Source organism: Pyrus communis, chromosome 7 (assembly GCF_041283825.1).
Source record: "Pyrus communis isolate YQ-2024b chromosome 7, ASM4128382v1, whole genome shotgun sequence".
Lineage (NCBI taxonomy): Eukaryota > Viridiplantae > Streptophyta > Magnoliopsida > Rosales > Rosaceae > Pyrus > Pyrus communis.
In genome coordinates this window covers 24197991-24225535 of record NC_142571.1, presented here as the reverse complement: position 1 = coordinate 24225535, position 27545 = coordinate 24197991, and the positions used below count along the sequence as shown (strand labels likewise).

General features: G+C 39.0%; 4 protein-coding genes and 1 non-coding gene across 6 annotated transcripts; 3 read left to right on the top strand and 2 right to left on the bottom strand.

Moving 5' to 3' along the window:
- The first annotated feature begins 566 nt into the window (after positions 1-566).
- Positions 567-3261, top strand: LOC137735513 (large ribosomal subunit protein mL46). Of its 2 annotated transcripts, XM_068474940.2 has the most exons (6): positions 567-821; positions 1231-1296; positions 2029-2103; positions 2418-2544; positions 2655-2759; positions 2891-3261. In XM_068474940.2, exons 1-6 carry the CDS (start codon positions 655-657, stop codon positions 3032-3034), a joined length of 684 nt encoding a protein of 227 aa, XP_068331041.1. In that variant the 5' UTR covers positions 567-654; the 3' UTR covers positions 3035-3261. The 2 variants fall into 2 exon arrangements, with proteins under 2 accessions (XP_068331041.1, XP_068331043.1); XM_068474942.2 differs by lacking the exon at positions 2029-2103 and having other exon boundaries at positions 570-821.
- A 2096-nt stretch (positions 3262-5357) lies between these two features.
- On the top strand, positions 5358-15593 carry LOC137733447 (zinc finger C3H1 domain protein). The gene is made up of 11 exons (XM_068472598.2): positions 5358-5757; positions 6276-6381; positions 6912-7940; positions 8028-8152; positions 8707-8868; positions 9238-10189; positions 11126-11587; positions 11660-11985; positions 12508-12606; positions 12689-12814; positions 13318-15593. Exons 1-11 carry the CDS (start codon positions 5593-5595, stop codon positions 15091-15093), a joined length of 5328 nt encoding a protein of 1775 aa, XP_068328699.1. The 5' UTR covers positions 5358-5592; the 3' UTR covers positions 15094-15593.
- A 767-nt stretch (positions 15594-16360) lies between these two features.
- LOC137733807 (elongator complex protein 1) lies at positions 16361-21958 on the top strand. Its single transcript, XM_068472996.2, has 5 exons — positions 16361-16661; positions 16753-17089; positions 17375-20417; positions 20890-20988; positions 21088-21958. The coding sequence occupies exons 1-5, from the start codon at positions 16503-16505 to the stop codon at positions 21401-21403; spliced, it is 3954 nt and encodes a 1317-aa protein (XP_068329097.1). The 5' UTR covers positions 16361-16502; the 3' UTR covers positions 21404-21958.
- Positions 21959-22137: 179 nt separating this feature from the next.
- TRNAC-GCA (transfer RNA cysteine (anticodon GCA)) lies at positions 22138-22209 on the bottom strand. The gene has a single exon. It is a non-coding gene; the product is annotated as a tRNA-Cys (tRNA).
- A 479-nt stretch (positions 22210-22688) lies between these two features.
- LOC137735657 (Pentatricopeptide repeat (PPR) superfamily protein) lies at positions 22689-26258 on the bottom strand. Its single transcript, XM_068475102.2, has one exon. It carries the CDS (start codon positions 26112-26114, stop codon positions 23310-23312), a length of 2805 nt encoding a protein of 934 aa, XP_068331203.1. The 5' UTR covers positions 26115-26258; the 3' UTR covers positions 22689-23309.
- Between the last annotated feature and the right edge of the window lie 1287 nt (positions 26259-27545).

The window sequence follows — 27545 nt, the reverse complement described above, 5'->3', positions numbered from 1 at the left end:
TGTTCACCATACACTTACTCATTTGACACAGGTCCTCTACTTAACTTTGATTAATATTTTCACAATTGAAAAAGTAACATTTAATGTGAAAGTTAACTAGAGTTAGATGAAATGATACGTGGTAGATGATTAAGTGTATGCTAAGTATACATCATAGTTATGGTGGTGACAAAATATGCTTCAATCATAGAGCTTGTTAGTTTCTTGTTGGAAAAAAAATGTGACACGAGTGTATATATATTATTATTATTGGTACTATCTATTAAAAAAATATTACAATAAACCACTTAAACTTTTTATAGATATTTTTGGTATTTTACGTACCTCTACTGTCGTGCTATGTGAGTACTGGGGACTTATATCCAACGAATTTGTCATTATTTTGGTGTCTCAATCAGATTATGCAATGATAAGTATAAAAAAGTTTCCACATGATTTGGATTATTGAATTAAGATATCAGGTGACGGTAAATTAATTCTAACAAGTTGCACTCCCTCACTTGAGGCACGCACGTTCCATGAAACGTAGCCAGATATGAGACAGGTGTCAATCATATTCCTGCCATTTATTAATTCACTAGACTGAATCAGGGTTTTAGAAAGGGCTTTTCCCGAATTTCTCCGGTTCAGATTCTGGGCGGGTGTGGATCCAGAATGCAGAGGACCATCCCGCTTTTGCGTCGGACTCTGGCGAGAGGCCGCGGATTTTCCACCAGCCCATCGTCTTCTTCCGAGAAAATCGTCGCGTCTGTACTCTTCGAGAGGCTGCCTGTCGTCATTCCCAAAATCGAGCCCGTCGTTTATGCGTATCAGGAGTTCGCGTACGTTCGCTTCTTATTCTCTCTCGAGATGTTTTTCTTTCTTGTTTATTTTCTGTTTGGTTGCTCAGAAAATGCGGGAAAGTGATCTAGATTAGAGGGTAGGGATTAGTTGCCGAGATAGTTGTGGAAAAGAAGTGAAAATGTGAATCACTGTGCTGTAGAAGTCTATAATTTTCGTTCTCAATTCCTTGTTCGAGTGCTTTTACTTATCTTATTCGCAAATGGTGGGTTCTGGGCAAGTGAATGAAGGATGGCTTGAATTTTGGTTTTTTTTGGTGTGATGCATATGCTATGGTGATAGATATTGACCAGAATACCTACATTTTTGTAAATTTGGTTTAAGTTCTGTTGATTATGTGAATTAATGTTATGAGTGGCTCATATTGGTGTCTTCCCCCTTGTGGTTTAGGTTCCGGTGGCGGCAGCAATATCGGCGCATATATCCAGATGAGCTTTTAGACAAGTCCAATGCTAGGTAAGGTTTGTTTTGAAGGTTCACTACTTCAACTGGGAATATGTTGTTATAAAAGAAACAACTATCTTTCATACAAATGTTTGCTTTCTTTTTACCTCTATCGTAGCAATCACATCACGGTTGTTCACTTATGTTCTAATAACTAGTTTCTAAACCGTAGACCTTAAAAATGCATTCACCCCTAAAATCTGTCCTCGAGCTTATTCCCCAATTGCACTAAATAATTTTGCTCTGTTTGTTGATTGGAACGTCATTTGATTTCCAACGTGTATTTAAAAATCTTGCGTCTAGTGTAAGGTCAAACCGTTCATCAGCTTAAATTGCTCCAACTCAGTAAGTGAGTTTTTAATAGTTGACAGTCTCATGAAATGTTGATATGCGTTCTTTTAAACGTAGTGGACTGTGTTATATTTCTTTTAACAAGGAAAGGCATGCAAGCATCCTTATGGACTTTGTTTTATGCGTCTCTGAGTTATGAAAAGGGATGATGTTGATATTAGTACGAGGAACGATGAGGTTTAGGATATATTCTGGGAGGTCTATCCCTATACCTCATTCATTCTGTTCTTATTTTATGGGAAGCACTGAAAGTGTACATCTGCCAAGCGATCATATCAAAGTTTATAAGCGATATTTTTGGTTTATTGTGTAAGCCTTACTCACACTTGATACCCACAAGACAATTGCAAATAGAAGTCATCCTCTAGCTTGACACTTACTTTTGGTGAACAGGGGAAAAGGTGACTACCAAATTGATTATGTACCAGCTCCACGGATCACCGAAGCTGACAAAACGAATGATAAAAAGTATGGAGTATAATTTTTATGATGCTATATAAAAGTCCCGTACTCCTGTTATTCTTCTTACTTTTTTTTTTTTTTTTTTTTTTTTTTGCAATTTTAATTTTACGGTTTTGTTTGAAGTTCTTATTGCTTATGATATTGTGAGATCTTCATATTCTTTGTAAAACCTTTTCTACAACCTTCTTGGATGTTAGATGACAGATAAATTGTTTTCTGCTAGCTGTTGGACATTTGAGTGATTTTTATTGATAGTTCGGGGTAATTACTTTTTCTATATGTGAAAAACATAATGTTAAAGGTTGGTTCTTGTTCTTTAGGTCATTGCAGAGAGCACTTGACAGAAGACTATATCTTCTGCTCTACGGAAAAACTGATGGATCTGCTGGGAAGTCAGTCTGGCAATTTCCCGAAAAAGTTTACCAGTCTGAAGAGACACTGCGGAAGGTGATGGTTGCTATACGATGCCATATACTTCTCTTCTTCTTTATCCTCCTAAAATTCCATGTAGTTCTTCGTTTTTTTTCCTCAATTGAATAAATCCGTTCTATTTTCAGTGTGCCGAATCTGCTTTAAAATCTGTCTTGGGAAACCTCTCACACACGTACTTTGTTGGAAATGCGCCCATGGGCCATATGGAACAGCCAGAAGAGAATATTAAGGTATACTTTTGTAAATTATGTTTTCTTTCTTACACCAGATTGGCTTCACGCGATAAATGTTAAAATGCAAATTGGTGTTGCCTGTCGATCCTGTATATTTAATCACAATTTCATTTTCCTCCATTTTTCAGCAATTCTTTTTCAAATCTCAAGTGATTGCAGCCAACAAGTTTGACATTGGGAAGTGTGAGGACTTTGTCTGGGTGACCAAGGATGAACTGATAGAGTACTTTCCTGAGAAAGCTGACTTCCTTAACAAAATGATCATCAGCTGAATCCCCACCCGTTTTTTGTTCCCAGAAAGTTTTTGCATATCAGTGAAAGAATTAGTATTGACTCTTTATGGTAGATTAAAGCTGGCACAGAGAATCGTAGGTAATAGAAAGCTGAAAATTTTGTGTTCATGCTTTTGGTGGCTGACACTTGACATATCAGATCAGTGCTGTTTCTCAAAGTAAGTTGCCAGCTTTTTTCGTCTGCAATAATATGTTCCTTTCTGCAATTGGTGCTATTGATTGATAAGTATACATTTTCTTAGCAAAGCTTCGCATATGCGATATTCCACCATAGTTTCATCACCCGATTGCGCATATTCAGATATATGCCAGTATTGTACCTTGAGGCCTTCAGATGTTCTTGTCGTGTAAGGCTGGAAATCCATCCAGGTGACCGATCGTGTGAAGTGAACTACGAAAGGATTGGGTTCGATGGGATTGGATGGGATGGGATGGGATGAAGGGATAGGATTAGTGTCCTTGGTATGGGTCTTGCCCCTGGGTATAGGTCACGAAAAGTAAATTAAATTAAGGCACCTCTTCCAGGTTAAAATTACAGATTGACCAACCCTTATTAAGTTACCTATCTAATTCTCTCTCTTTTGATAAAAAAAAAAAAAAAAAGGGTTAATTCTCTCTCTTTCTCTATATGTGTTTTTCAGGGTAAAATTTAGTAACTGTGGCTCAGCTCAACGTCTTCTCACCTTCCACCACTTCAAGTATTGGTTGAAAGCTTATATTATACTAGCCTATTGCCACACGAGTACGCGTGCATCAATTGGCTCTTTTGATTTTATTTTTTTGAAAAAATAAAAAACAGAAAAACAAAATAATAATATATTTAAAAAAAAAATAAAGTTAGTTATGGGAGTGTTTGTGATTTTCTTATTTTATTTGAAAATTTAATAGGAGAGGGCAATTTTGGGATTATCAATGTTTCACCATTTTTGCCTTCTCCTTATATATAGATATAGGACTAGGATTTGGGGACAAAAGCTTTTGTGAGGCTCACTCTATAAGGTATTTGAAAGATCCAACTATTTATCTTTTTTGACTTACTTCAAAGTTCAAACATCAGTCTATGAAAAATCATCAAAATCCGAAACTATATGAACATTAAATTAATTTTAGTGTTTTTTTTTTGTATAATCGTATCCGTTCATTTTAACATTTGTATAAAGAGAAATGGAATGAAAGATGTACCAAATCATCAATGCTAATGAAAGATGATCCTTAGTTTTGTTCTTGTATTACATGGGTCCTTAGTTTTGTTCTTGTATTACATGGGATATATCTATATATGAATCATATGATCAATAATCTGTGTGATTTTTATTTAATTATTGATAAATATAGACATCTCAAGGAATCCAATTGGGAAGAGAATTATCATTTAGATCAAGAGCTAATTCATGTCGAGAAAAGAGGATTCGGGGCAATTCCCTAAAGCCCTCATATTAAACATAACTTACAAGTCACACTAAAAATAAATTTGGAAAAACAAAGTAGATGTTGTAAATGTGGATGACATTATTTGGTTTGAATAGACCTTTATGTGTGGGACAAAGTTAAAGAAAATGGCTCAGTGGAGAGGCACACAATTTTAAGGATTTCTAACCAATATTCCTAATCAGCACATCTCACAATTCCTATATAATTGTCAAATATTAGCTCAAAAATAAAACACAAGCAGTGGAAGAAGAAGGTACACAATCTATTGTTTCCATTGCCTTTGTAATTTCAGTTTGATAACGAGAAATACTACTGCTATTGTCATGAGGACGTAGGCACACTTGCTGAACCTGCTGACTGAAAAGATAACAAGAATATCAAGTTACACACCACATATATAAACTCAAAGGTGACACAAGAATGAAGAAAGAACACTACACTTTATATAAATGAATGGAGAGTTCAATTTACGATATATTTTTTATAATACATTTTCTACTTTGATAGAAAATCAGGTTAAACATCACAATAAACTAACCATAATAACTAGCTAGTCTCAAAATAGATGACGCATAATCACACATATCCCAATTATCGAGTCAAATGTCAAGCCCTGATAAGTAAAAAGCCATGACAACCATTGTAAGACCCTGAGAAGCAAGCTTGAGTAAAACGTCAGTGACTTATAATTCAGTTGGTTAAGAAAATTTATTTTGCATCCGAAATCTTGTGTTTAAATCCTCTTTCCGCAATTTAATAAAACTGCAGTCGTTGCCGATCTTGCATATAATTTTTTTATTTTACATGAGCAAAAAGGTCGAAAATAATAAGAAAACAAAAAGAAAGTCAAACAAAGGTTGCAATACTATTTAGTGCGCGCTGGACCTCATTGCCGTTTGTCCATCCTCTCATCACAAAACAACCACCTCCCCACCTCATATCGTGAATTTCACGTCGTCCATCGAGACGCGTTTTCCTTCTCCCAGAGAGAGAGAGAGAGAGAGAGAGAGAGTCAGCAAAACTTGACCCTCCCCTTTCCATTTATTGACTCCCTCCAGATGCTCCACGAAATTACTCTCTGAAAAGTCTCTCTCTTTGCCCGCGAGATGGACTCAACAATGGAGGACGCAACGGCCGCCACGCCAACGGTGTCGTCGGAGCTGCCGCCGCCGCCGCCTCCTCCCAACGCGAACCCTAACACGGAGCTCCCTTCTTCCGATCCTCCCAAAACCAGAGAAGAGGGCGAGCTGTCTTCCGACGACGACGATGACGTATGTTCATCTCCCCAAACCCTAGGTTTTGGAAACTTGATTTTGGTTCCGATTCCGTTTGTTTCTGAGCGTACGTAAATGTTATCTGTATGATTGGTATTTGTTTGGTTTCTGAGAGAAGAGGTGGGAATTCCCTTTTCCTGAATCAATTTCTCGTGCAGTCATGCTATGTTAACCTACTGTATTAGATTGAGTAAGAGTGTTGGATTTGGATTTATTTAATCTTTTTATGAGTTCATTACTTTTTGGAGTGAAAAATGAGTGAAATTTGAAATTGGGATTTCAATTTAGGTGTTTTTCGTGTGAAGTGATTTGTATTTAGCCAAATATGTGATGTTTTGAATCTGATTTTGTTTGTATCATTTAGGGCATGCCTTATATATCATGTGCTTTGTTTTGCAGCAAAATGTTTGATGTTATATGCGATTTTTTGAGGTTATTATTATTTTCTGCACTGCTGCAAAATAAATGCAAAAATAATGATGGTGTTAAATGGGTATTTCTATCTCACATCACAGGACAATACTATTTGCTCTGCTCCACATTCCACGGGTATCAGCGTGCCTCCTTCAGGGGCTGTGCCTGTTCAACCATTGAACAAACTGACTCAAGGCATTCAAGTTGGTAAGTCTTGCTTGCCGTGACAATGAAAGATGATGAGTCCTTTCTTTTCTTTTAAATATTGTTTAAGGTGGAAAATTTATATAGAGCACCAACGTCAACTCCCATGTCGTGCCAAACTGGCATTGGCTAATCTTTTTTCATACAGTGCCTTGACCAATTTGAAATTATTTGTAGTCATGTGGTTAAAACATAATGCACATCTGTTAAGGAGACATGGATGCTATAAACTAATGTACTTAATGAACACGCCCACACAGAGTTGGTGGCTTGTGTGTTTTGTACTAGAGCTGGACACTGACTTTTTGTGCATCTTTTCCCATTAAATGATGTGGTAAAAAGCCAGACCACCATATTACACCTGTTATTTACGTGTCCATTTGCATCTTTCTTGTTGGGCCAATAGATTTGCATACTTATTGTTAGTTTTATTTTCATGATGTATGGTGAAGTGAGTCATGCATATAAGCTAATGATAAATATTCCTTTCCTGTACTACAAGTTCATTAGATGTATTTATGTTAATCTAACAGGGAAGGTTGTATGTGGAAATGATCCCGCAAGCCCTGCTGATATTCAAACCCAAATATCCGTACAGTCTACATCCCAGAAGAGCAATGATACAAACCGAATACCATTAAAATCTGCCACACCTGGATGGGGTGCCCCTATGGGGTCCAACGATAATCTTGTTATAAACTTCTCAGACGATGATAGTCGCAGTGATTCTGAAGAAACAGAGCACAGGAAAGAAAAAGCTAGAGAAACTAAAAGTCATGTGACTGGAGTGGTTTTTAATGGAAAACCACCTACTTCATCACTTGCAAGATCAAACAAGTTACAACAGACAGCCAGGAATGCGGACAAAGTAATGCCTAAAAAATTGGGTATGAATCGCACTTTTATCTCATCAATGTCCAAAATCCGCGGAGCAAATTTTCGGGATTCTGGTCCTTCATCAGTTAATCAAGGATCTCGAGTTAGAAATTATGATTCCATGAACAAAAATTTAGTGAGCCAAGAGCGTGGACGTGATCAAGGTGCGGGCTTGAACAATAGTAAACTTCAGGACTTGCGGCATCAGATACGTGATCAAGGTGTGGGCTTGAACACGAGTAAACTTCAGGACTTGCGGCATCAGATTGCACTCCGGGAAAGTGAACTAAAGCTCAAGTCTGCCCAGAGAACTAAAGAATCAATTACATGTAGGGACGATAATGCTGCGAGCCAACACAGAGATGGAGCTAGTAAATCCAGTGTGAGATATTCTGATGTTACACAGATAGAACCAAAAGAGCCAGATAAGAAACGCTTGAAAGTTGGTGGCCCTTTTTCCACCCAGTCAAGTGTTCAAGGCCCACAAGATGTACCTGTTGCAAAATCTATTTTATCATCAAAAGTCTCAGCAGCGGAGGACGATGGTCCAATGAACAGAGTTAAGGTTGATCATGGCCAGAAAGGAATTCCTGGTCCAACAGAGTTAAGCATCGTAGAATGGAAAAATCAAAATGATAAACATGTTGCTGCTACATCAGAAAATATATGTAATGGAGTGAAAGATGGTGAATATCTTGCCTTCTCTCTCTGAAACTAACTGTTTAGAGATGCCGTATCAATCAAGATGATTTGTTTCTTTTTTCTTCCTGCAGGTGCTGGCATCAATACTAAAGTCATCCAGTCCGATAGGAAGAGCAAGCTGGTGGATCCTTATGCTACACTAAACAAGGTGACATCACCAGAAAGTATGACTTGCAATAATTTGCCGAAGAACTCAGTAAGTGAATATTTTAGTAACTGCAGTACTGCTGCTGATTAATTTAATTTTCCTATATTGTAGGTTTTATTATCCTATTTCCTCACCTCTGCCCTGATATAACTTTCATAATTGAAATGTCCTTTCATTGGTGGTAAAACTTGTGCAGCATCTTTGCTGTTTGTGTTTGATGTGTCTCTCATGTTGCGCTTTGTGAAAATTTAATATAGTATGAAACTGGTGTCTAAGTTCCCATAATAGTGATTTCTGCCTTGCAGAAAACACTGAATTGTACACGGAGAAGAGTTAATATCTCCGGTATAGTTTATAACTTTTTATAGCTTAACCTTAATCCACCAAATTGTCCCGTCAACTCTTTTCTGTACTTATGAAGCAGTTTATATTGCTGAGCCTTGATCCATTGTGAATGAGTTTGTAAAACATCATTTTACTACAAGGTTTGATATGACAAGCCCGATTGCCTATGTATAATTTGTTTAGAATTTTTTTGGTGCATGTGTTTCGTTTTCAAAAGGTTACCATGTATTTATTTATTAATATATTTTACTTTACAGGAGACTATGGAATTGAATCATACACATGGGGATGATCGCCGTCTAGAACCAGGTTCCTTCTTGAACAGATCAACCTCCGGAAAGAATATAATGAGAAGTTCTGACCATCAGGAAGTCACATCCAGTGACAAGAAGCTTGATCCCTCCTCCAAGATATGTCAGGTTTGTTTTCTGGTCTCTATGTCAGAAATTTGAGGCATCTGATCTGTCTGTGATGTAGAATGGGTAGAGCACTATAGAATGGGTAGAGCACTAACTGGAAAGAAAAAAACTAAGAGAAGAGTGAAATACAAAGCAATTTGAGGAAGTGATCAAAGTAAACCCCTAAAAGTCCCAAATAATCACCTAGAGGTAAATAGGGAAGGAAAAAAACAAAAAAATCATAAAACTATTACAAAGTGGTAAGTCCTAAAAAGGATAGACATGGATGAACCAGTAATCCGCTTCCTCAGTCTGGTTGTATATTTTTTCTTGATTGTTATCTGTTCTTTGTTAATTATATTAATATTCCTTCCTTCTAATTTCCTTTAGGCATTTCTAAACAATGCAAGCCTCTCGAACTGTTTTGGTAATGCAAAGGTTACAGGACGAGGAGACATAGATATGCATTCCTTGTTTGAAATTGAGGAAACATTGGACAAGGATCTGGAGGAAGCACAAGAACATAGGCGAACGTGTGAAATTGAAGAAAGAAATGCTCTGAAAGCTTATCGTAAAGCACAGAGGGATGTTCTTGAGGCCAATGCTAGGTGTTCTGATCTATACCGCAAAAGAGAAGTATATTCTGCCAACTTGAGGTCGTTTATTTTGGACAATTCCAGTTTGCTATGGTCGTTAAGGCAGAATGACCAAGCTGGAATTGGGTTGGATCATGCTAATAACATGACTGGAAATGTGAATCTAATACCTACATCAAGCCATCAGATGCATCCTGAGCATAGTGGTTTTAACCCAGCAGCGTGTGATTCAGACATCCAATGTGTTAACAGTGCTCACAACACCTCATACAAGCATTTGAGTGGACAAAACATGGGGTCAGAACCATGCAGCGAACCAGATGCTAGTACATCAGAGCCATTGCCTCTTCTAGGCAAAAACGGTGCAGATGGAGTGTCCTCTCCCTCCAATGAACTGAATAATTCAGCAGATAATGATGATGAGAGATATTCATTTGAAAATGAATCTGTTCAACCTAAAGACATGGACCTTGGAGACAAGCAAAAGGACTTAGATCAGGAATCAAATAGAAAAATGTCCATTGATAACTCCCAGGATCCTGTGCTTCTTGAAAGAATGTTGAGGTCTAAACTATTTGCAAAGCTAGGTACAAAAACATTGTCAAAGAATAGTAGTTCTTGTAATGGCACAGAACTTTCAGTGGAAGAAGGGGCTGAAAATGATTTCAGAACGGAAAAACCCAAAGAAATTAAAGGGACTTTTTCTTTCTCTGAAGTGGAAAAGAATCAACAATCTGATGATGAAGGTAACTTTCTTTTTGAGCTGATCTTTCTATATCTGGGGAAAAAAGAAGTCCACTAGTTGAACTTTTGATGTTATTGTCAGTGGAGCTGATTATTTATGACTCTTGAGTAGATTAATTTTAGTTTAATATTACATGGTCAATGTGTGTTTTTATCATCTTGAACTTGACTAAATCATCTCGTTTATCATCTTTTGGATGCATGCATAACCTGAGGGCTTGCATGATGCAGATGTGCATCTCTCAGTACACATTCTGTGACATCCCACATTTGAATCACATATATAGTCTTGCTCTTTTATCATGCAGTTTGATATAAATTTTGAATTCAGATAATATTAGCCATCCATCTTTTGGGTGTAAACTTTTCTTGCTTGATGCGCAGTGCGAGCCAAAGTTTAATCTATAATTAGATATTAAAAGTATTTTGCTTGAACATTTGAATTTGCTTTTTTTATTTTTTGAATAAAAAAGCAATTTCTAAATGAGTCATGCTAGCTTGAGGCCAATTTTGTGCTTATGCTTCTGCTTGGTCTGTGCTCGGTCTGAGTGGCATCCTAGCTTGCCTGCCTAATGGGCCCAAAACTTTGGCTCACACAGTACTTGGGTTGTGCTCGTGCCAACTGACACAGTTTGTACCTGTGTCGTGTCTGTAACAAGGCTGTGCTGGCACCTTTCAGTGCTTGTGCCCGTCCAGCCTATTTTACACAACTACTTTGATAGTGTGAGTTTTGAATTACTTACTCATTGCTACTTAATACTGTGGCTTCCAAAACTATCAGTTTGTGTTACCTCAAGTCAGAACTTATGCATGATTGTCATGAAGTCAAACAGTGGGAATCCATTTGGCACAGAGTAGGCATTGAGCATAAGAAGCTTATACTTGATCTCTATTGCTCTGCGTCACTTTTTTCTTTGATTTTCTGATTTTACTTACAGGTATGGATGGGCTCGAAAAAAATTCCTCTGAGCCTCCTCTTGAGATTCAAAGAGAGCACTCCGTCGAAAATCTTTCTGCGAACTCTCACTCCAATTTATATTCTGAGGACAGGTTTTACTTCAGAGGTAACATCTTAAGGACTGCTTTTGGGTATATGAAAGTCATATGCCCAAAAAGTTATATAGAACCTCAAGCTAGAAGTCAACAGCGTCCAACTTGTATCAACCCCGAGAATATCCGGTCCAGCAGTGCCATTGTAGAACCACCGGAAGAGACTCTGGTAGAATTATCTGGAAGAGAAGTTGGATCTTATAGCACTGGTCCCGCTGTTGATCCCTTTTGGCCACTCTGCTTGTATGAGCTTCGAGGAAAATGCAACAATGATGACTGTCCATGGCAACATGTTAGGGACTATAACACAACTTTGTATCAAGATCAGCATGGTAACTCTGATAGTACTGGTATGAGCAATTCCATCATAAAGTTTGAATTTTTATTTTCTTGCTCGTATTCATGTTATAATGTGTTCACAGATTGTCAGGTTGGATCAACATTGCGTCGAAGAAAGTGTGATGGTTCAACAAAAGCCCCCTTGTATCGCAATGTAATATCTTCACCAACTTATCTAGTTGGCTTAGGTATTCTGAAAACTGATCTGCATTCATATGAATCTGTTCTAGCACGGCGAAATGGACAATTCTGGAAAAAGTGTTTCAGCCATTTCTTGGTGTTGTCAAATTTGTTTCGGAAAGATGTTTCTGCGGATGTACCATTCTTGCATGGAAATGACGGTCACATACAGGCCCCCGTGAGTTTGAACAGACAGTCATCGTTTTTCCAGAATAGCAACGGAGGAGTGGTTTGTTAATTGATTCTGCTCAAATTTTTTTTTCTGTCATTCATGTGCCTAATATTGCACGCTAATACTGTTTATATACTTGGTGTTTAGGTGCTGTAAATTATTTGAGTTTCTTTAGCTGGGTTTCATTAGTCATAAGTTTCTAACAATCTCAATTCTTCTATTCACTATATAAGCTTGGACTGTTATACTGTTTAGCGTTTACATTGTTTTAGATCACTGTTTAGTGTTTTTCGCTGTTTTAGATTGAGTTCTCTATCTTCCCATTTGAACTTTTTCTCTAAAATTATTTAAATATTTGAGGCAGGGGTTTAGTAATTTTATGAAAAATTATCGGCAGCTGGGTAAGCTCTATTTATTTTTAAAAGATGAGACTTCATAGAATTTCCTTGGAGTGTCTCATATCAAGACGTCCCCTGCCCCCTCTTCTTAGTTTTTATTTTTGCTGTGACATGCTGATGTCTAAGAATCTTATTATGTGATTGTTCTGTTACGCTAACTTTCTTGTTAAATTTGGTGTAGGATAAACTCACACAAGCTTTGGGTGACAATGATCAATACCTGGAGATTGCCCTGTTAATTTTCAGCCAGGAGGCTAACGAACTTGAGGGCATGAGAAAGGTAACTCCTGTGGTGTATGACCTAAATATAACCGTGTTCAGCGGCTTCAGTTACTGTCATCTTATGTATTTGAGTTTTGCAGGCTCTCCATGTGCTGTCACGAGCTCTTGAGGCAGAACCAACATCCATTATTCTCTGGATTTTTTATCTGCTTATTTACTATAGCAATATGAAGTCAGTAGGGGAAGATGACATGTTCTCCTGTGCGGTACGCTGTTGCATAATTCCTACTCTTATGACTTATCTTTTATGGAGCATGAATACTGGGGGCAGTCTCCGCATGTTTTCGCGGATACACCCTTATAGGTATTACAGCCATACCGGCAACCCTACATGTTCTCAGTTAGCCGGTAAGGTATGAGAACTACTTGCATGAATTAGGGATGCCAAGGTGGCAATGACCCAAACCTATCACGCATCCCACGTGGCATGGTAGGATTGGTTTGGGACAACACCTTTCTCTGAGCAATTTTTCCTTGGAACTGTTTTTATACATTTATATGCTTAACAATAACTCATTTGATGCCTTCATATGCTTCATTTTCTAGCGTTAGACTACTTCCATTTTCATTTTTATTGCACTCATTTCCTTTCTTTTGTGTTAGTATCTAGGGGCATATTCTTTTCTTTCCAAGCATGTTCTTTCTGTCTTTCATTAGAGATAAGAAATTGAAACTTTTGCCTGGAAACACTTTGCCTCTTGTTCTTCAGGTAAAATACAATGATCGATCTTATGAACTTTGGCTCATGTGCATCAACAGTCGGGTGCAGCTTGACGACCGGTTGATAACATATGATGTCGCCCTCTCAACACTGTGCCGCAATGCTCCTGATTCTGGCATAGATGGAATGCATGCTAGTGCATGCATCTTAGACCTAGTTTTGCAAATGATGGATTGTTTATGCATGTCTGGTAACATTGAGAAGGCCATTCAGAAAGTCTTTGGACTCTTCCCCATTGCTGAAAATTTTGATGACCCTAATTCCCTCTCGCTCTCTAATATACTCACATGCCTAAGTATTTATGACAAATGTATATTAGGGGTTTGTTGTGTTTACTTGGTTATTTACAGGAAACTTCCTGATGCTGTATTGTGGCAGTTTGAATGTCAGAAAGAACTCTCTGAATTTGAATGGCCTTCCATGGAATTAGTAGGTGATGAGAAGCAGAGGGCTATCATGCTGATGGATACAGTAGTAGGTTCTGTAGACTCATACATGAAAATTGAATCACTTGAGAAAAGTGAATCTAGTCTCAAATTGGCACATTTCATTGCTCTCAACCACTTAAAGTGCATGGCAGCTCTTGACAGCTTAGAAAGATGTAGGAACCTCTTGGATAAATATCTTACTCTGTACCCATCCTGCTTAGAACTTGTTTTAATATCAGCTCGGGCACATAAACATGAGACGGGGGATTCGCTTTTTGAGAGATTTGAAGAAGCCCTTGCTGAGTGGCCAAAAGAAGTCCCTGGAATCCAGTGTCTTTGGAATCAATACGTTGAGTGTGCCCTTCAGGATGGAAGATTTGATTTGGCTAAAGAAGTTATGGACCGCTGGTTTTGTTCTGATTGGAAAGTTCACTATCTTCAAAATGGTACATTGGATGGAATGAAACATGTTAACTCAAATAACTCTCTAGGAGATTCAGTTCGGCAGGCACTTGGTTCCGATCCTAATCGGATGGACGTAATGTTTGGACATCTTAATCTAGCTCTGCACAATCTCTTGCAGAATGACCACATTGAAGCTCGCTCAGCCCTTGATAGGGCACTGAATGCTGCTGTTCCACAATACTTGAAGCATTGTGTTAGAGAACATGCATCGTTTATGCTTACTGATGAATCTTTGTTAAAGGAGAATGGTTACATAAGTGGCATACAGAAGAATTTGGAGCACTATTTAGGTGTTTCTCAGGCTTTCCCTACCTCTGAGCCATTATCAAGAAATTTCATTAACAACGTCAAGAAGCCAAGAGTCCGGCAGCTAGTCAGTAATATCTTCAGTCCACTTTCATCTGATTTTTCTCTGGTGAATTTGGTTCTTGAAGTATGGTATGGACCATCTCTTTTACCGGAAAAGTTCGGTGAGCAAAAAGATCTGGTGGATTTTGTTGAAGCCATCTTGGACAAAACTCCATCCAACTATCAGTTAGCTGTTTCCGTATGTAAGCTGTTAAGCAGCGGCAGCAATGCCGGCGATGTTACTTCTCTCAGTGCTTTGTTTTGGGCTAGCTCGAACTTGGTCAGTGCAATTTTACATGCTGTCCCAATTCCACCGGAGTATGTATGGGTTGAAGCTGCGGAAACTTTGGGCAATATTGCTGGCGTGGAGGTTATTTCTGAGAGGTTTTATGAGAGAGCTTTATCTGTATATCCATTCTCTGTTAAGTTGTGGAAGTCCTACCAAAAACTTTCTATGATGACTACAGGAAATGCGAATGCTGTCGTGGAAGCAGCAAAAGAAAAAGGTATACAACTCAGTTAGGGTTCTTCCTTACTTGTGTTTTGGCTGTCCATTTGGATCGGCATTTGGTAAAAAGCTTTGGGGGTGCCAGTTTTTGATAGCATGGAGCAGGTGGATGTAGATGAGACGGTGCTAGATTTGACATCTTTGGCAAGTTGATTTTCTGTTGCCGTTTTTGCTAACAGAAGGTTATGAGATGTTAAATGTGAAATTTAGGAACCACAGAAGCTTTGTACAGGATAGGAGTACAGAATCAAAGAGGTTATAACTATATAGCTCTCACCGACTTCACTTGGCGGACATTTCGTTGAAAACGATATAGGCAGAAGAATCGCTGCAATCGGAGATTCAGCGACTCTTTTGGATTAATAGTTTACTTACATATGTAGGTATATAGTTGTCGATGATGTTGTTGTTATCTTTCCGTATCGTTTGTGTTGTTTTAATTGAAGGTAGCTGACCAGAATATTGTACTTGAAGCGGAAAGTGAAATGCATATGGCTTGAATTCCTTTTGTTTAATCAATTCTATTGATCCTTGTTTTACTACTAGTTAGATGAATGAGTTGAGATGGTTGATGTGTGTATAGCAGTGCCACTAATCTTTTATAATTGGTTTGAAGCAAATTGGTGCCTTCTAAAAAGATTAGAGAGAGGGAAGGAAATTCAAAGTCTAGGTGGGTCATAAGTTTGAGGGCATTTGCTAAGTTTCCGGGATTTGTTTTAATGGTACGTATCATTATGGTAGTGAAAATAAACGATTCTGATTAAAAATAAAAGATAACATTTTCTTTAGCCACTTTATATTACGGTCTAGGGATATTTTTTTTTCATTGTTAAGTAAGAGGTTTTAGGTTTTATTTTTGCTAAAGACAAATTTGAACCACATTATTGCTAACGCATTGTGAGGTTAAGCCCACTCCCCTCCCTTATCGTTGGTAAAAAAAAGAGGCCATAGCAATGTGCTTGCACCATTGTACAACTTGTACTCAAGTTTGAATGTTCTTAATTGTAAATTGAAATTATTTACCGGTAATGCCAGGTAAACTAATTTTTTAAATCAAATGAAAAAAATGTACTTATTTTTTTGTTAGTGACACATTATAATTAAACCTAATAATTCAATTAACAATCATGTCATATAATTTAAAATTTTGGTCATGAAAACCAAAAAAAGGCTAAAACTAAACAGAGAAGAGTAGCAGAGGAGCAAATACGCTTCTCTCCAGAACCACGACATGTCGTTTGATTCCTTATATTCCTTATAATCGTCCTCGTCTTCTCTTCGAGGGATGTTTACTTCTTAAACCCTGAAAACCCTCGCTGCAACCATAGCTGGTAACTAGCTAGGGCACAACTCCCTCCCTCTCTCTCTCTCTCTCTCTCTCTCTCTCTCTCTCTCTCTGAGGAGTTCCATAGATTCCGGAAAAAATGAATAATCTGAAGCTTTACTCGGAGGTCTCTCTGAATCTCCACTTACAATCCGAAGAGGAGCTCATACTCTTCTCCGCATTCGACATTGAGCAGAATCGCTTGTTCTTCGCTTCCTCCGCCAATAACATCTACGCCACTCACCTCTCCTCCATCCAGGTATATATATACCTTTATATATGTTTGTATACATGCTTGTTGGATTTCCCCGTTCGAATTGGAACCTAATTTGATGATTCATGTGATGTAGAATGAAAGGGCGTGGAGCAAAACCTCAATATCGGCGCAAGTTAATCAAATCGAATTGGATCCCGAGGACTTCATCACTTCATTTAGTTACCTCATGGAGAAAGAGGCGCTCTTGGTGGGAACTGGCAATGGGCTTCTGCTGCTGCATTCTGTGGATGATAATGCCTCTCAAGTTGTTGGCGGAGTGGATGGTGGTGTTAAGTGCATCGCGCCTAGTCCGGATGGTGACCTTCTTGCCATAACCACTGGGTCTGGGCAGGTGCTGGTTATGACTCAGGATTGGGATTTATTGTACGAGACTGCGCTGGAGGATCTACCGGAAGATGGCAACCACATATGTAAGGACCTCTCTCCATTATTTGTTGATTTTCAGAATTGCAGTTTTGCTTTAGTGCCTAGGGTTTGCTAGTTGTTTGAGAAAGAGCATTGTCTGGTAAAAGATAATCATATGAATCAGAGTTAGCACTAACTTGTAATTTATTGGTCATTTTATATTTAGCCTCATGACCTCTTTACTTGGAGGAATTCTGCGGTTTCTGTTGGTGTCCTCTTATCATTTGTGTATGACATGGGTTTTGTTAATTTGGAAAATTAAGCGACTTCGGTAAAAACTATGGTTTCAGGTGAACAGCAATTATCTTCTAAGTTCACATTTGAAAGCCCTATTTCCTGGCGAGGTGATGGGAAGTACTTTGTCACACTAGGTGAGGTGCAGGATTCGACATCCTTGCTTAAGAGGCTTAAAATTTGGGAGCGACATTCGGGAGCAGTACATGCTGTTTCTGAATCAAAGTCGTTCATGGGATCAGTTGTGGACTGGATGCCCAGTGGAGCAAAAATTGCAGCTGTTTATGATAGGAAATCAGAAAATGAGTGCCCCTCAATAGTTTTCTTTGAGAGAAATGGGTTAGAAAGAAACTTGTTTAGCATCAATGAGCAAACAAAAGCAACCATAGAATTTCTCAAGTGGAATTGCAGTTCAGATCTTCTTGCTGCTGTTGTCAGATGTGAAAACTATGACTCTGTCAAGGTTTGGTATTTCAGTAACAACCACTGGTACTTAAAATCTGAAGTTAGATACCCAAGACAGGATGGTGTGAGGTTTGTCTGGAATCCAACAAAGTCACTGCAGTTATTATGTTGGACTCTTGGTGGCCAGGTTACATCGTATGACTTCATGTGGAATTCAGCTGTGATGGATGTCTCAACTGCGCTAGTAATTGATGACTCCAAGATACTTGTAACCCCTTTTTCTTTATATCTAATGCCACCTCCCATGTACTTATTCAGCCTTAAATTCCCCAGTGCTGTAAGAGACTTCGCTTTCTATTCCAAGAATTCTAAGAACTGTGTGGCTGCTTTTCTATCAGATGGTTCTTTATGTGTCGTTGAGCTTCCTGCCACTGACACTTGGGAAGAATTAGAAGGCAAAGAGTTTTCTGTTGAAGCATCCATTTCTGAATCACCATTTGGTTCTTTTTTGCATATGACATGGTTGGACCCACATAAAATTCTTGCTGTTTCTCACTATGGGTTCAGTCATAGTAATTATTTATCTCGAACTACATCAAGTGCGGATGGTGCCGGTTTTTATTTGCAGGAAATTGAGCTTGTATGTTCTGAGAATCATGCCCCTCGTACAGTGACATGCTCAGGCTGGCATGCAAAAGTTTCCAGCCAAAGCTCTCTGGAAGAGATGATTATATCAATTGCTCCTAATCCTGCTAGAAAAGGTTCAGCATTTATCCAATTTGATGGTGGAAAGGTTTGCGAGTATGTCCCAAAGTTCGGCATTCCTAGAGGAGTTCCAAAACAGGATTGGAGTTTCTCATCAACTTGCCCTTCTATGAGTGTGGTTCTAGTTGGAAACAGTGGGCCATTGGAACCTTTAATTTTTGGCCTTGATGAGAGCTGTAGGCTGCACGTCAATGGGAAGATAATATGCAACAACTGCAACAGTTTCTCTTTGTACTCAAATTTGGATGACCAAGTGATCACGCATTTAGTTTTGGCAACTAAGCAGGATTGTCTTTTTATTGCTGACATCACAGATATATTGCATAGAGAGGTGGAAATAAAATTCGAGAAACCCATCCAAGCTGTTAACAAGAAACGAGAAGATCATGGAGACTTCATAAACATATGGGAAAGAGGTGCAAAAGTTGTTGAAGTTCTGCATGGAGATGAAGCTGCTGTTATTTTGCAAACAACTCGGGGGAACCTAGAATCCATTTATCCAAGAAAATTGGTCCTGGCCTCTATTTGCAATGCATTGGTACAGAGGCGTTTCAGAGATGCACTTCTCATGGTGAGGCGGCATAGGATAGATTTCAATATCATCGTTGACTATTGTAGTTGGCAAGTGTTTCTCCAATCAGCTTCAGAATTTGTCAAGCAGGTTAATAATTTGAACTACATAACTGAGTTTGTTTGTGCCATAAACAACGAAAACACTACAGAGACACTGTATAAAAAATTTATTTCTCTACCCTTCCCGAAAGAAGCTAAAGATGACTCCAAGGGTTTTGATTCTAATAACAAGATATCTTCTGTGCTTCTGGCCATAAGGAGAGCTCTTGAGGAACATTCGCAGGAAGTTCCTGCAAGGGAACTTTGCATTTTAACCACTCTAGCTCGTAGTGACCCCCCTGCACTTGATGAGGCTTTGGAGAGAATAAAAATTATCCGTGAAATGGAATTGTCAGGTTCCAACGACCAAAGGAGAATGTCGTATCCCTCTGCTGAAGAGGCTTTGAAGCATCTCCTGTGGTTATCTGATTCTGAGTCTGTTTATGAAGCTGCTTTAGGCCTTTACGATTTGAACCTTGCAGCTATGGTGGCATTGAACTCTCAGCGGGACCCTAAAGAATTCCTTCCTTTTCTTCAAGAATTGGAATCTATGCCAGTTACTTTGATGCGTTATAACATTGACCTTAGGCTGCACAGGTTTGAGAAAGCTCTCAAGCACATTGTTTCTGCAGGAGACACTTGTTATGCAGATTCTCTGATCCTGATGAAGAAAAATCCTCATCTTTTCCCCTTGGGACTTCAATTGATTGCTGATCTTGCCAAGAAGAAACAAGTCCTTGAGGCCTGGGGAGACTATCTTAGTGGTGAAAAATGCTTCGACGATGCTGCTGCCACTTATTTGTGCTGTTCCAGTTTGGAAAAGGCTTTGAAGTCATACCGTGCTTGTGGTAATTGGAGTAAGGTGCTTACAGTTGCTGGGCTTCTAAAACTGGGTAAAGATGAGATTATGCAAATGGCGCATGAGCTTTGTGAAGAACTTCAAGCACTTGGTAAACCAAGGGAAGCAGCCAAAATTGCTCTGGAGTATTGTGGTGACGTTAACAATGGGATGAATTTGTTGATTAGTGCAAGGGACTGGGAGGAAGCCTTGAGAGTCGCTTTTATGCACAATAGACAGGATTTAGTCTCTGATGTGAAGAATGCATCCTTGGAATGTGCAAGCTTGCTTGTTGGTGAATACGAGGAAGGTTTGGAGAAAGTAGGGAAGTACTTGGCTCGCTACTTGGCTTTAAGACAAAGAAGGTTACTTCTGGCGGCAAAAATTCAGTCAGAGGAACGGTCAATGAACGATCTTGATGATGATACTGCTTCAGAAGCTAGCAGTAATTTCAGTGGAATGAGTGCTTACACCACAGGGTGTGTATTTTACATCTTATTGTCATATAGCTCTGCCTTTTTGGCTTGTTTTGCATCTTGTTTTTTTATTTTATTATTATTATTATTATTATTTTTTGTATAGTTGTGTAGCTAATGTTCTCCATCAGAGGGTCATAATATGTTGATTATCACTTCTGTGCCCGGACCCAGATGGCGGGGCACCCTTTCCCTGTACTTTTTATTAACTTATACCTCAGTCGATAGCTTAGTTTCGTTCTTGCACATATGCAATATATTGTTTTAGCCAATATCGTCTTGTTGAGGATGGTTACAGCTGCTGTTTCCCCTCACTTCTTTTCACCTTCCATTTACTTCTTTGGAATGTTGCATTTCAGTTTATATTTGAGCCATATCTTCAAAGATCGTATTGTGGAGGATGGTTCTCACATTGAGTTCAATGCCTGTAGTTTGTACTATCAGACTTTAATTGGTTTCCTAATCTCATGTACAGGACCAGGGACAGCTCTGGTACATCTGCCCGATCAAGTGCAGCTAGCAAGGCAAGAGACGCCAGGCGCCAGAGAAAAAGAGGGAAAATCCGTCCCGGAAGGTATGTTTGTTAATGTAAAGATTAAGAGATCATTTTCCAATCTTGTTACTCTTCCTGGTCACTAACAATTGCTAATAAATTAACTACTTGACATTTTAGTCCTGGCGAGGAACTGGCTCTGGCTGACCACTTGAAGGGAATGTCTCTAACAACTGGAGCTTTGCAAGAGCTAAAATCTTTGTTACTTTCGCTTGTGATGCTTGGCGAGGTTGAAACCGCAAGGAAGCTGCAGAGGGCTGCGGAAAACCTTCAACTGTCTCATATGGCAGCAGTCAAACTAACTGAAGATACAATATCCAGTGATAGCATAGATGAGCGCACACAGACTTTGGATCATTACACACAAACTATCAGAAGTGAAGTGCAGAACTCCGAGGCTTTCTTCTGGCGGTGTATAGTATTTCATTCCCCGTAAAAAGGGAGTTTGGTCACTTTATACCTACAAAATCTTTTAAAACGCAGCTTGTTGGACATGCTTGTTATGCGGATGAAATGTGCATGTGATGCCTGCCGATGGGCGCCTATTTGAAGCTTAGGCAAATCTGACATCTCTTTAGATGGTAGCTTGCAAATTCCCTTGCAATGGAATGCTCCAGATATCGGATCTCCTGTCCAGTCCCAAATTGTCATGAACGTTGATACACATAAACTGTTATCTGCAGCTGTGTGGAGTTGCGCACGTGGTGTCATCTCGTCTGGACGGCGGTTGAAGAAGGGTATAGGAATGGGGTCAGGAAAGGCAATTCCATCTGAGTGGCAAACTGATTCTCCATTTTGTTTTTCATTTATTGGATCTTGTATCAGGTACTTGATTATGTTTTACTTACTGTAATAAACTAAAAAGTTTGATTTTTGGTTTTCTTTATGACTAACCAGTGAAATTATGTCTTCTGAGGAATTCAAGAATGTCCCGGTTTTTGCAGTACCGGATTTCTGATTGGAATAACAAGATCGTTGTTAAACTTAACAATCGCTTGGACTCGTGACATTTTAATGAAATGTTAGTTTTCTTTTGAAATTTATGCTTGATAATTTTAAAAAGCGGGAAAACGGGTTAAAAGAAAGAGGGGGAAAACTCAAAGTGAAAATGGAATGTTGATTTAGTGGGAATCAGGATTACAGGAAGTACGAAAATAAATCATAAAAATAAGGGCCCAACCGGGTTCGAACCGGTGACCTCTTGATCTGCAGTCAAATGCTCTACCACTGAGCTATGGACCCTTGGATGGAAATACATCTGCAAAGGTTAATTATATATCCATAGGTAAAAGTTGTATTTTTCATAGGAGCGCACATCCCGGCCACCTAAGAAAACCAAAGATGATATTTTTCTTACAGGGTAACACAATCGTCCGGTGTAGCTCACTACATTCTCATGGTTTAGAGTTTTCAGGTTCGACTCCTGGCACCGGAATTACTATTTTTTTTATTGTAACGAAAAACCTACGGTATTGTTAACTTTAATGAAAAACTACATTTTTACACTAAAAAGTTAATCTTGGTATTATTCACTTTACCCTTTATTTTGTTCTTATCGTTAAAACTCAAAATTTTCAAACCCCTTTCATTAGTTTTCCTTAAAAATAATCCTCATCCAATACGTTGTTTTTTTATATTTCAAACTTAGTTTTAACAACATTCTCTTTTTTTCTTTAATTAATCCTCATCCAATATGCTGTATTTTTATATTTCAAACTTAGTTTCAACAACATTCTCTTTTTTCTTTTAATTTAAATTAGCCTCTCGGTGCGCTCTCCTGCACATTCGAAAGGCCTCTTTATTATTACAAGCGCTACATTCCCCTCAAACACCTCTATTTTATGTCAAAACCACATATTTCATTAAATATTGAGTACTTTTTCTTTTGGTTTTGAATACTCTTTTATTTCCTTCTTTCTTACACTTGTGTGTTTGTCAAAGGCGACTACTGGAGTTGATTAATCTGGTTGTTTCCATACAGTCTGAAGCATTCACTGCAGGGGACAGTGAGCCAACTTCACAGCTTCGATAACAAATTATCGTTCGTTGAAGATCTGATTGCTTACTTTTGTATGATGGGAGTTGTGCACCTCTCATCCAGTTCACCGGCGATCTTTGCACGAGCAGATACCAGCACAAAATTACGGAAACAAAGAGCATCACTGACAGCTTTTATCCGGTTTCTCATCTTCGCAATCTGCAGCATGGCAATGCACATCAGCACAGAGAGTTCTTCCAATCAGTCTAAGTTCTCCATCTTTTGAAGTAAGTTATTTCACAGAGACTGCATGTTCTCAGCTCTCAAGTTGGGGCTGGTAGTTGTAGTCACTCACCAGAAAAGACTAGACCCTGTTTTCAACCTCTACCCAACTACATCCCGGTGTTCTCTTTAACCCCGAGTCACTCATCATTGATCTTGTCTTGCCAGAATCACCCCATCTAGCAGAATGAGCATGTATATCAGATAAAACTATGTAATTTGCTGCATTTCTAGGCTCAAGCTTAACAAGATGACTCAATGCAATTTCTCCTAACTCCACATTAGAATGCACCCTACACGCACCTAATAACGCTCCCCAGACTCCAGCATCCGGCTCCATTGGCATTTTATTAATTAAGTTTAAAACTTCATCGAATAAACCAGCACGACCTAAAAGATCTACCAAGCACGCATAATGTTCCAACTCTGGTTCAAGACGATGCTTTTCATGCATGACCTGGAAAATACTCCTTCCTTCTTGTACCAGACCGGCATGTCTGCAAGCGGACAGAACACTGATGAATGACACAGAATCAACTTGGACAGAACTCTCTTGCATCAGTGAGAAAAGTGCAACTGCATCAACTCCTTGCCCGTGCACTGCATATGCTGCAAGCATTGCATTCCATGAAACTTTGTCCTTGTGCTCCATCTCATTAAAGCATTTCTCAGAATAATTGAGCTGTCCGCATTTAGCATACATATCGATAAGACTATTTCCCACAAGTGTGTTGGACAGAAACCCCATTTGGATAATGCAAGAATGAAAAGCCATTCCCTCTCTTGGGGCTGCCAGATATGCCACTGCAGGAAGGATACAAACAAATGTGACTAAATTAGGCCGAACGTTCTCCAATTTCATCTGGTGAAAAGCAGATAAAGCTTCCCTGGCATATCCAGCCTGCACATATCCGGACATCATTGCATTCCATGATACCACATCTTTCATAAATATGGTTCTGTTAAACAGAAGTTCGGCTGAGGATATGTTACTGCATTTGCAATACATGCTAATAAGAGCATTTTTGACAGCAACATCATGCTCACACCCATTCTTTATAATTTGTCCATGAATACAGGTACCTTGATCTAGGTCACTCAGTATGCTACAAGCGGAGATAATGCCCACCAGGGTTCCTGCATCAGGCATTATTCCAGACAGCCATAATTCACGAAACATATCTATAGCATGGCAGGCGTCACCAATTTGGGTGTATGCATTTATCAAAGCATTCCATGTCACAACATCTTTGCATGGCATTCTATTGAATAGAGTTAATGCAGAAGTAAAAATACCACATTTGGCATACATGGAGACTAGGGCTGTTCCAAAAGAAATATCGGAAGCAATGTTTGCCTTGAGAGCATAGCAATGTATGCTCATACCTAACTTCAGATACGATAATTCTGCACATGCCAAGAGGACGCTTATCAGCGTTATTCCACCTGGTTTCAAAATTTCATTCTGCTCATCTCGAAAGAGAGACAATGCTGCTTCAGGATAACCAGATTGGACGCAAGCAGATAAAAGTGCAGCCCAAGAAACTGAATCTCTTTTCCCTAGTCCCTCAAAAATTTGTTTAGCCTTCTCTATCTCCCCGCATTTTGCATACATGGTCATTATAGAAGTAGCAACCGAAACATCAGCATCGAGTTCTTGTTGTGAGGCACAAAAATGGATCACCTTCCCTTTCTCTAAATCTCTCATCTCAGTAGCAGCCAAAAGAGCACTTATAATTGAAACCTTATTCATCGTAGTATTCTCTCCTTTAATCCAATCAAATAACTCCAAAACCTCAACAAAACATCCATTACTCGCATACCCTGCCATCATTGTTCCCCACGAAACATCATCCCGGTCCTGCATCATGTCAAAAACCCGGTGAGCAGCATCTACATCTCCACACTTGGAGTACATATCAATCAAACCATTAGAAACCACCGAACTAAAATCCCTCCTCAACAGATAACCATGAATACACCTACAAGTATCAATATCTGCCAACCGAGACACTGCTGGAACCAAATTGACCAAGCTCACCAAGTTCGGCCTCAGCCCCCATGTCTGCATCTTCCGGAAAAACCCCAATGCCTCACAAGGATCCTCACTTTGCGATAAACCCGCAATCAAAGCATTACAAGCTACAACATCTCTCTTAGGCAATCTATTAAACACCTCTCCCGCACTCTCTAAGTCACCCATTTTACAGTACATGTCGATGAGACTGGTCCCTATAAACACATCAGAGTCCAGCCGCTTCCGAGCAACTTCACGGTGCACCAAGACACCATCTTCGAAATCCAAAGCAGAAGTACAAGCTTTCAAAACAAAGTTGAAGGTATACTTATCCGGCTCTACGCCTTGTTCCACCATCGAATTGTACATTTTTCGAGCTTCCCTGTACTGTTTTGCTCTCGTATAAGCTCGAATCATGGAGTTCCACAAAATCACACTTGGGTTTTGCGCAGAACAAAAAACTGAGAGCGCAGAACCGCATTTTTTGAACAAAGAGTAGGAATTTATGAGATGGGTCAGTGTCGAATGGTCTTGCTGGAAGCCTGAGACTATCAGGTGGGCGTGGATTTGCCGCAGAGACTTCAAGCTTTTGCATTGAGGAAGGAGGCTGTGCTGCTGCCGGTAATTCTTGTTGGTGGTCGATGGCAAGGAAGGAATTTCGGAAGCCGCTGGTGCGAGTGCATGGTATGGTCTGGTTCGAACTCCATGTTTCACGATCATGGTAAGAAAACTGGTAGAAGTTGGAGGTACAGCTTCAGCTTGCTCCTCAGGTTGACTGGAAGTTTCAAGTGGAAGTCTTTTGGGCCTGGAGCCCACAGAATACTGAGAGACCCATATTTGATTCAGACCCAATAGGCTCAGATTTATCATCTCTCTCACCACCCTCCTCAAGGTTTTCACTTTCTGAATCAGACCCTAATTGGTATCTGCAATTGGGGGTTAGGGTTTTGGGAAATCGAAGCCACGAAGCTCCTCAACGACAAGAAATTCTGGGTCCCATCTTTCCTTATTGCTTGGGCGGCTCAGAACCGGCGCTGAGGGGACCGCATGGGCCCCCAAATCGGAAGGGCTCTCGATTTTTCAAATTTGTATGCATATACGTATATATAGTAGTATGTGTAGAATATTGCAACCTTGAGCCTTAGTACAAGTGGTATTATTGTTTCTTTACGTTGGCCTAGGAGATGGGTTTGAACCTTGTCTCTATCATTTTTTTAGTTTATTTTTATTAAATGCATAATTTTCCATAAAATAATATAAAAATTTCACATAATAACATGAAAATTCGAATCTTGACCTTCTAAATAGTTGAGGTAAAACAATACGTCATATTTCCACTTGTTGATTTGTTAAATTTGTTTGTGCTATTAGAATTTATAGAAGCTCAATTGAAAAATAAATATATTTTTTTGGACAAAAAAATAAAAATATTAAATTAAATTCTTAGCACTTCTTAACCTCCAATTCACTTTGGCATATGACCCCTGAAATCTCAGGACCGGCCCTGGGGCTGCTGCTCTCCAGGTATATTAATTTCTCCTTCTTCACCCGCACACACAGAGACTGTACATTTGGTGTTTTTATCTTTATATACATATTTATATATATTCTTAGTTATGCATTGGATGTGGTATTAAAGATGGAAAACTTTTGTGAGTTTTCAGGGGCACATGATGTGGGTGCAGAGACAGGAATCCTTCAAGCAAAAGTTTGGCACTCTCAGCGAAACCGAAACCGAAATCGAAATCGAAACTGAAACCACTGATGCCGAAAAGAAAGGAAAACAGGACAGATTTGTTTGAAAGAACATCAAATTTCATTAAATTTTGTATTAATTAGTTTTAGTATATGAATTCAATTGTGTAGCTTGGGAACTTTCGCTTTAGTAATCTGACTGAAATGTGAATCTTTCTGTGGACGTATGCGTTGTGATATGTAGATAAATAAAGTGATCTGCTGTGGACGTATGCGTTGTAACTTTTCCTGCATTTTAACTGGAAGGTTATCTGCTGCTTGTTCAACCGTGAGGAATCAGGACATCCTTGACATAGCCATTTTCCTGTTTTTAAGTTTCCGAACGCTGATCATATATTCTAGAAATCCAATGGGTTCTGAGAGTTTTAGGCCTCGTTTGGCAAGTTCTTTTAAATGAATGAAAGCACTTTTAGGGTTGGTACTTTTAATAGAAAGCACGTCAAGTGCTTTTTCAAAATTAACTTGCATTCTTACTAAGATTTGGTTCTAAAAACATTTTATCTAAAAACGCTTTCAGTTATTTAAAAACACTCGTCAAAGTTTTTT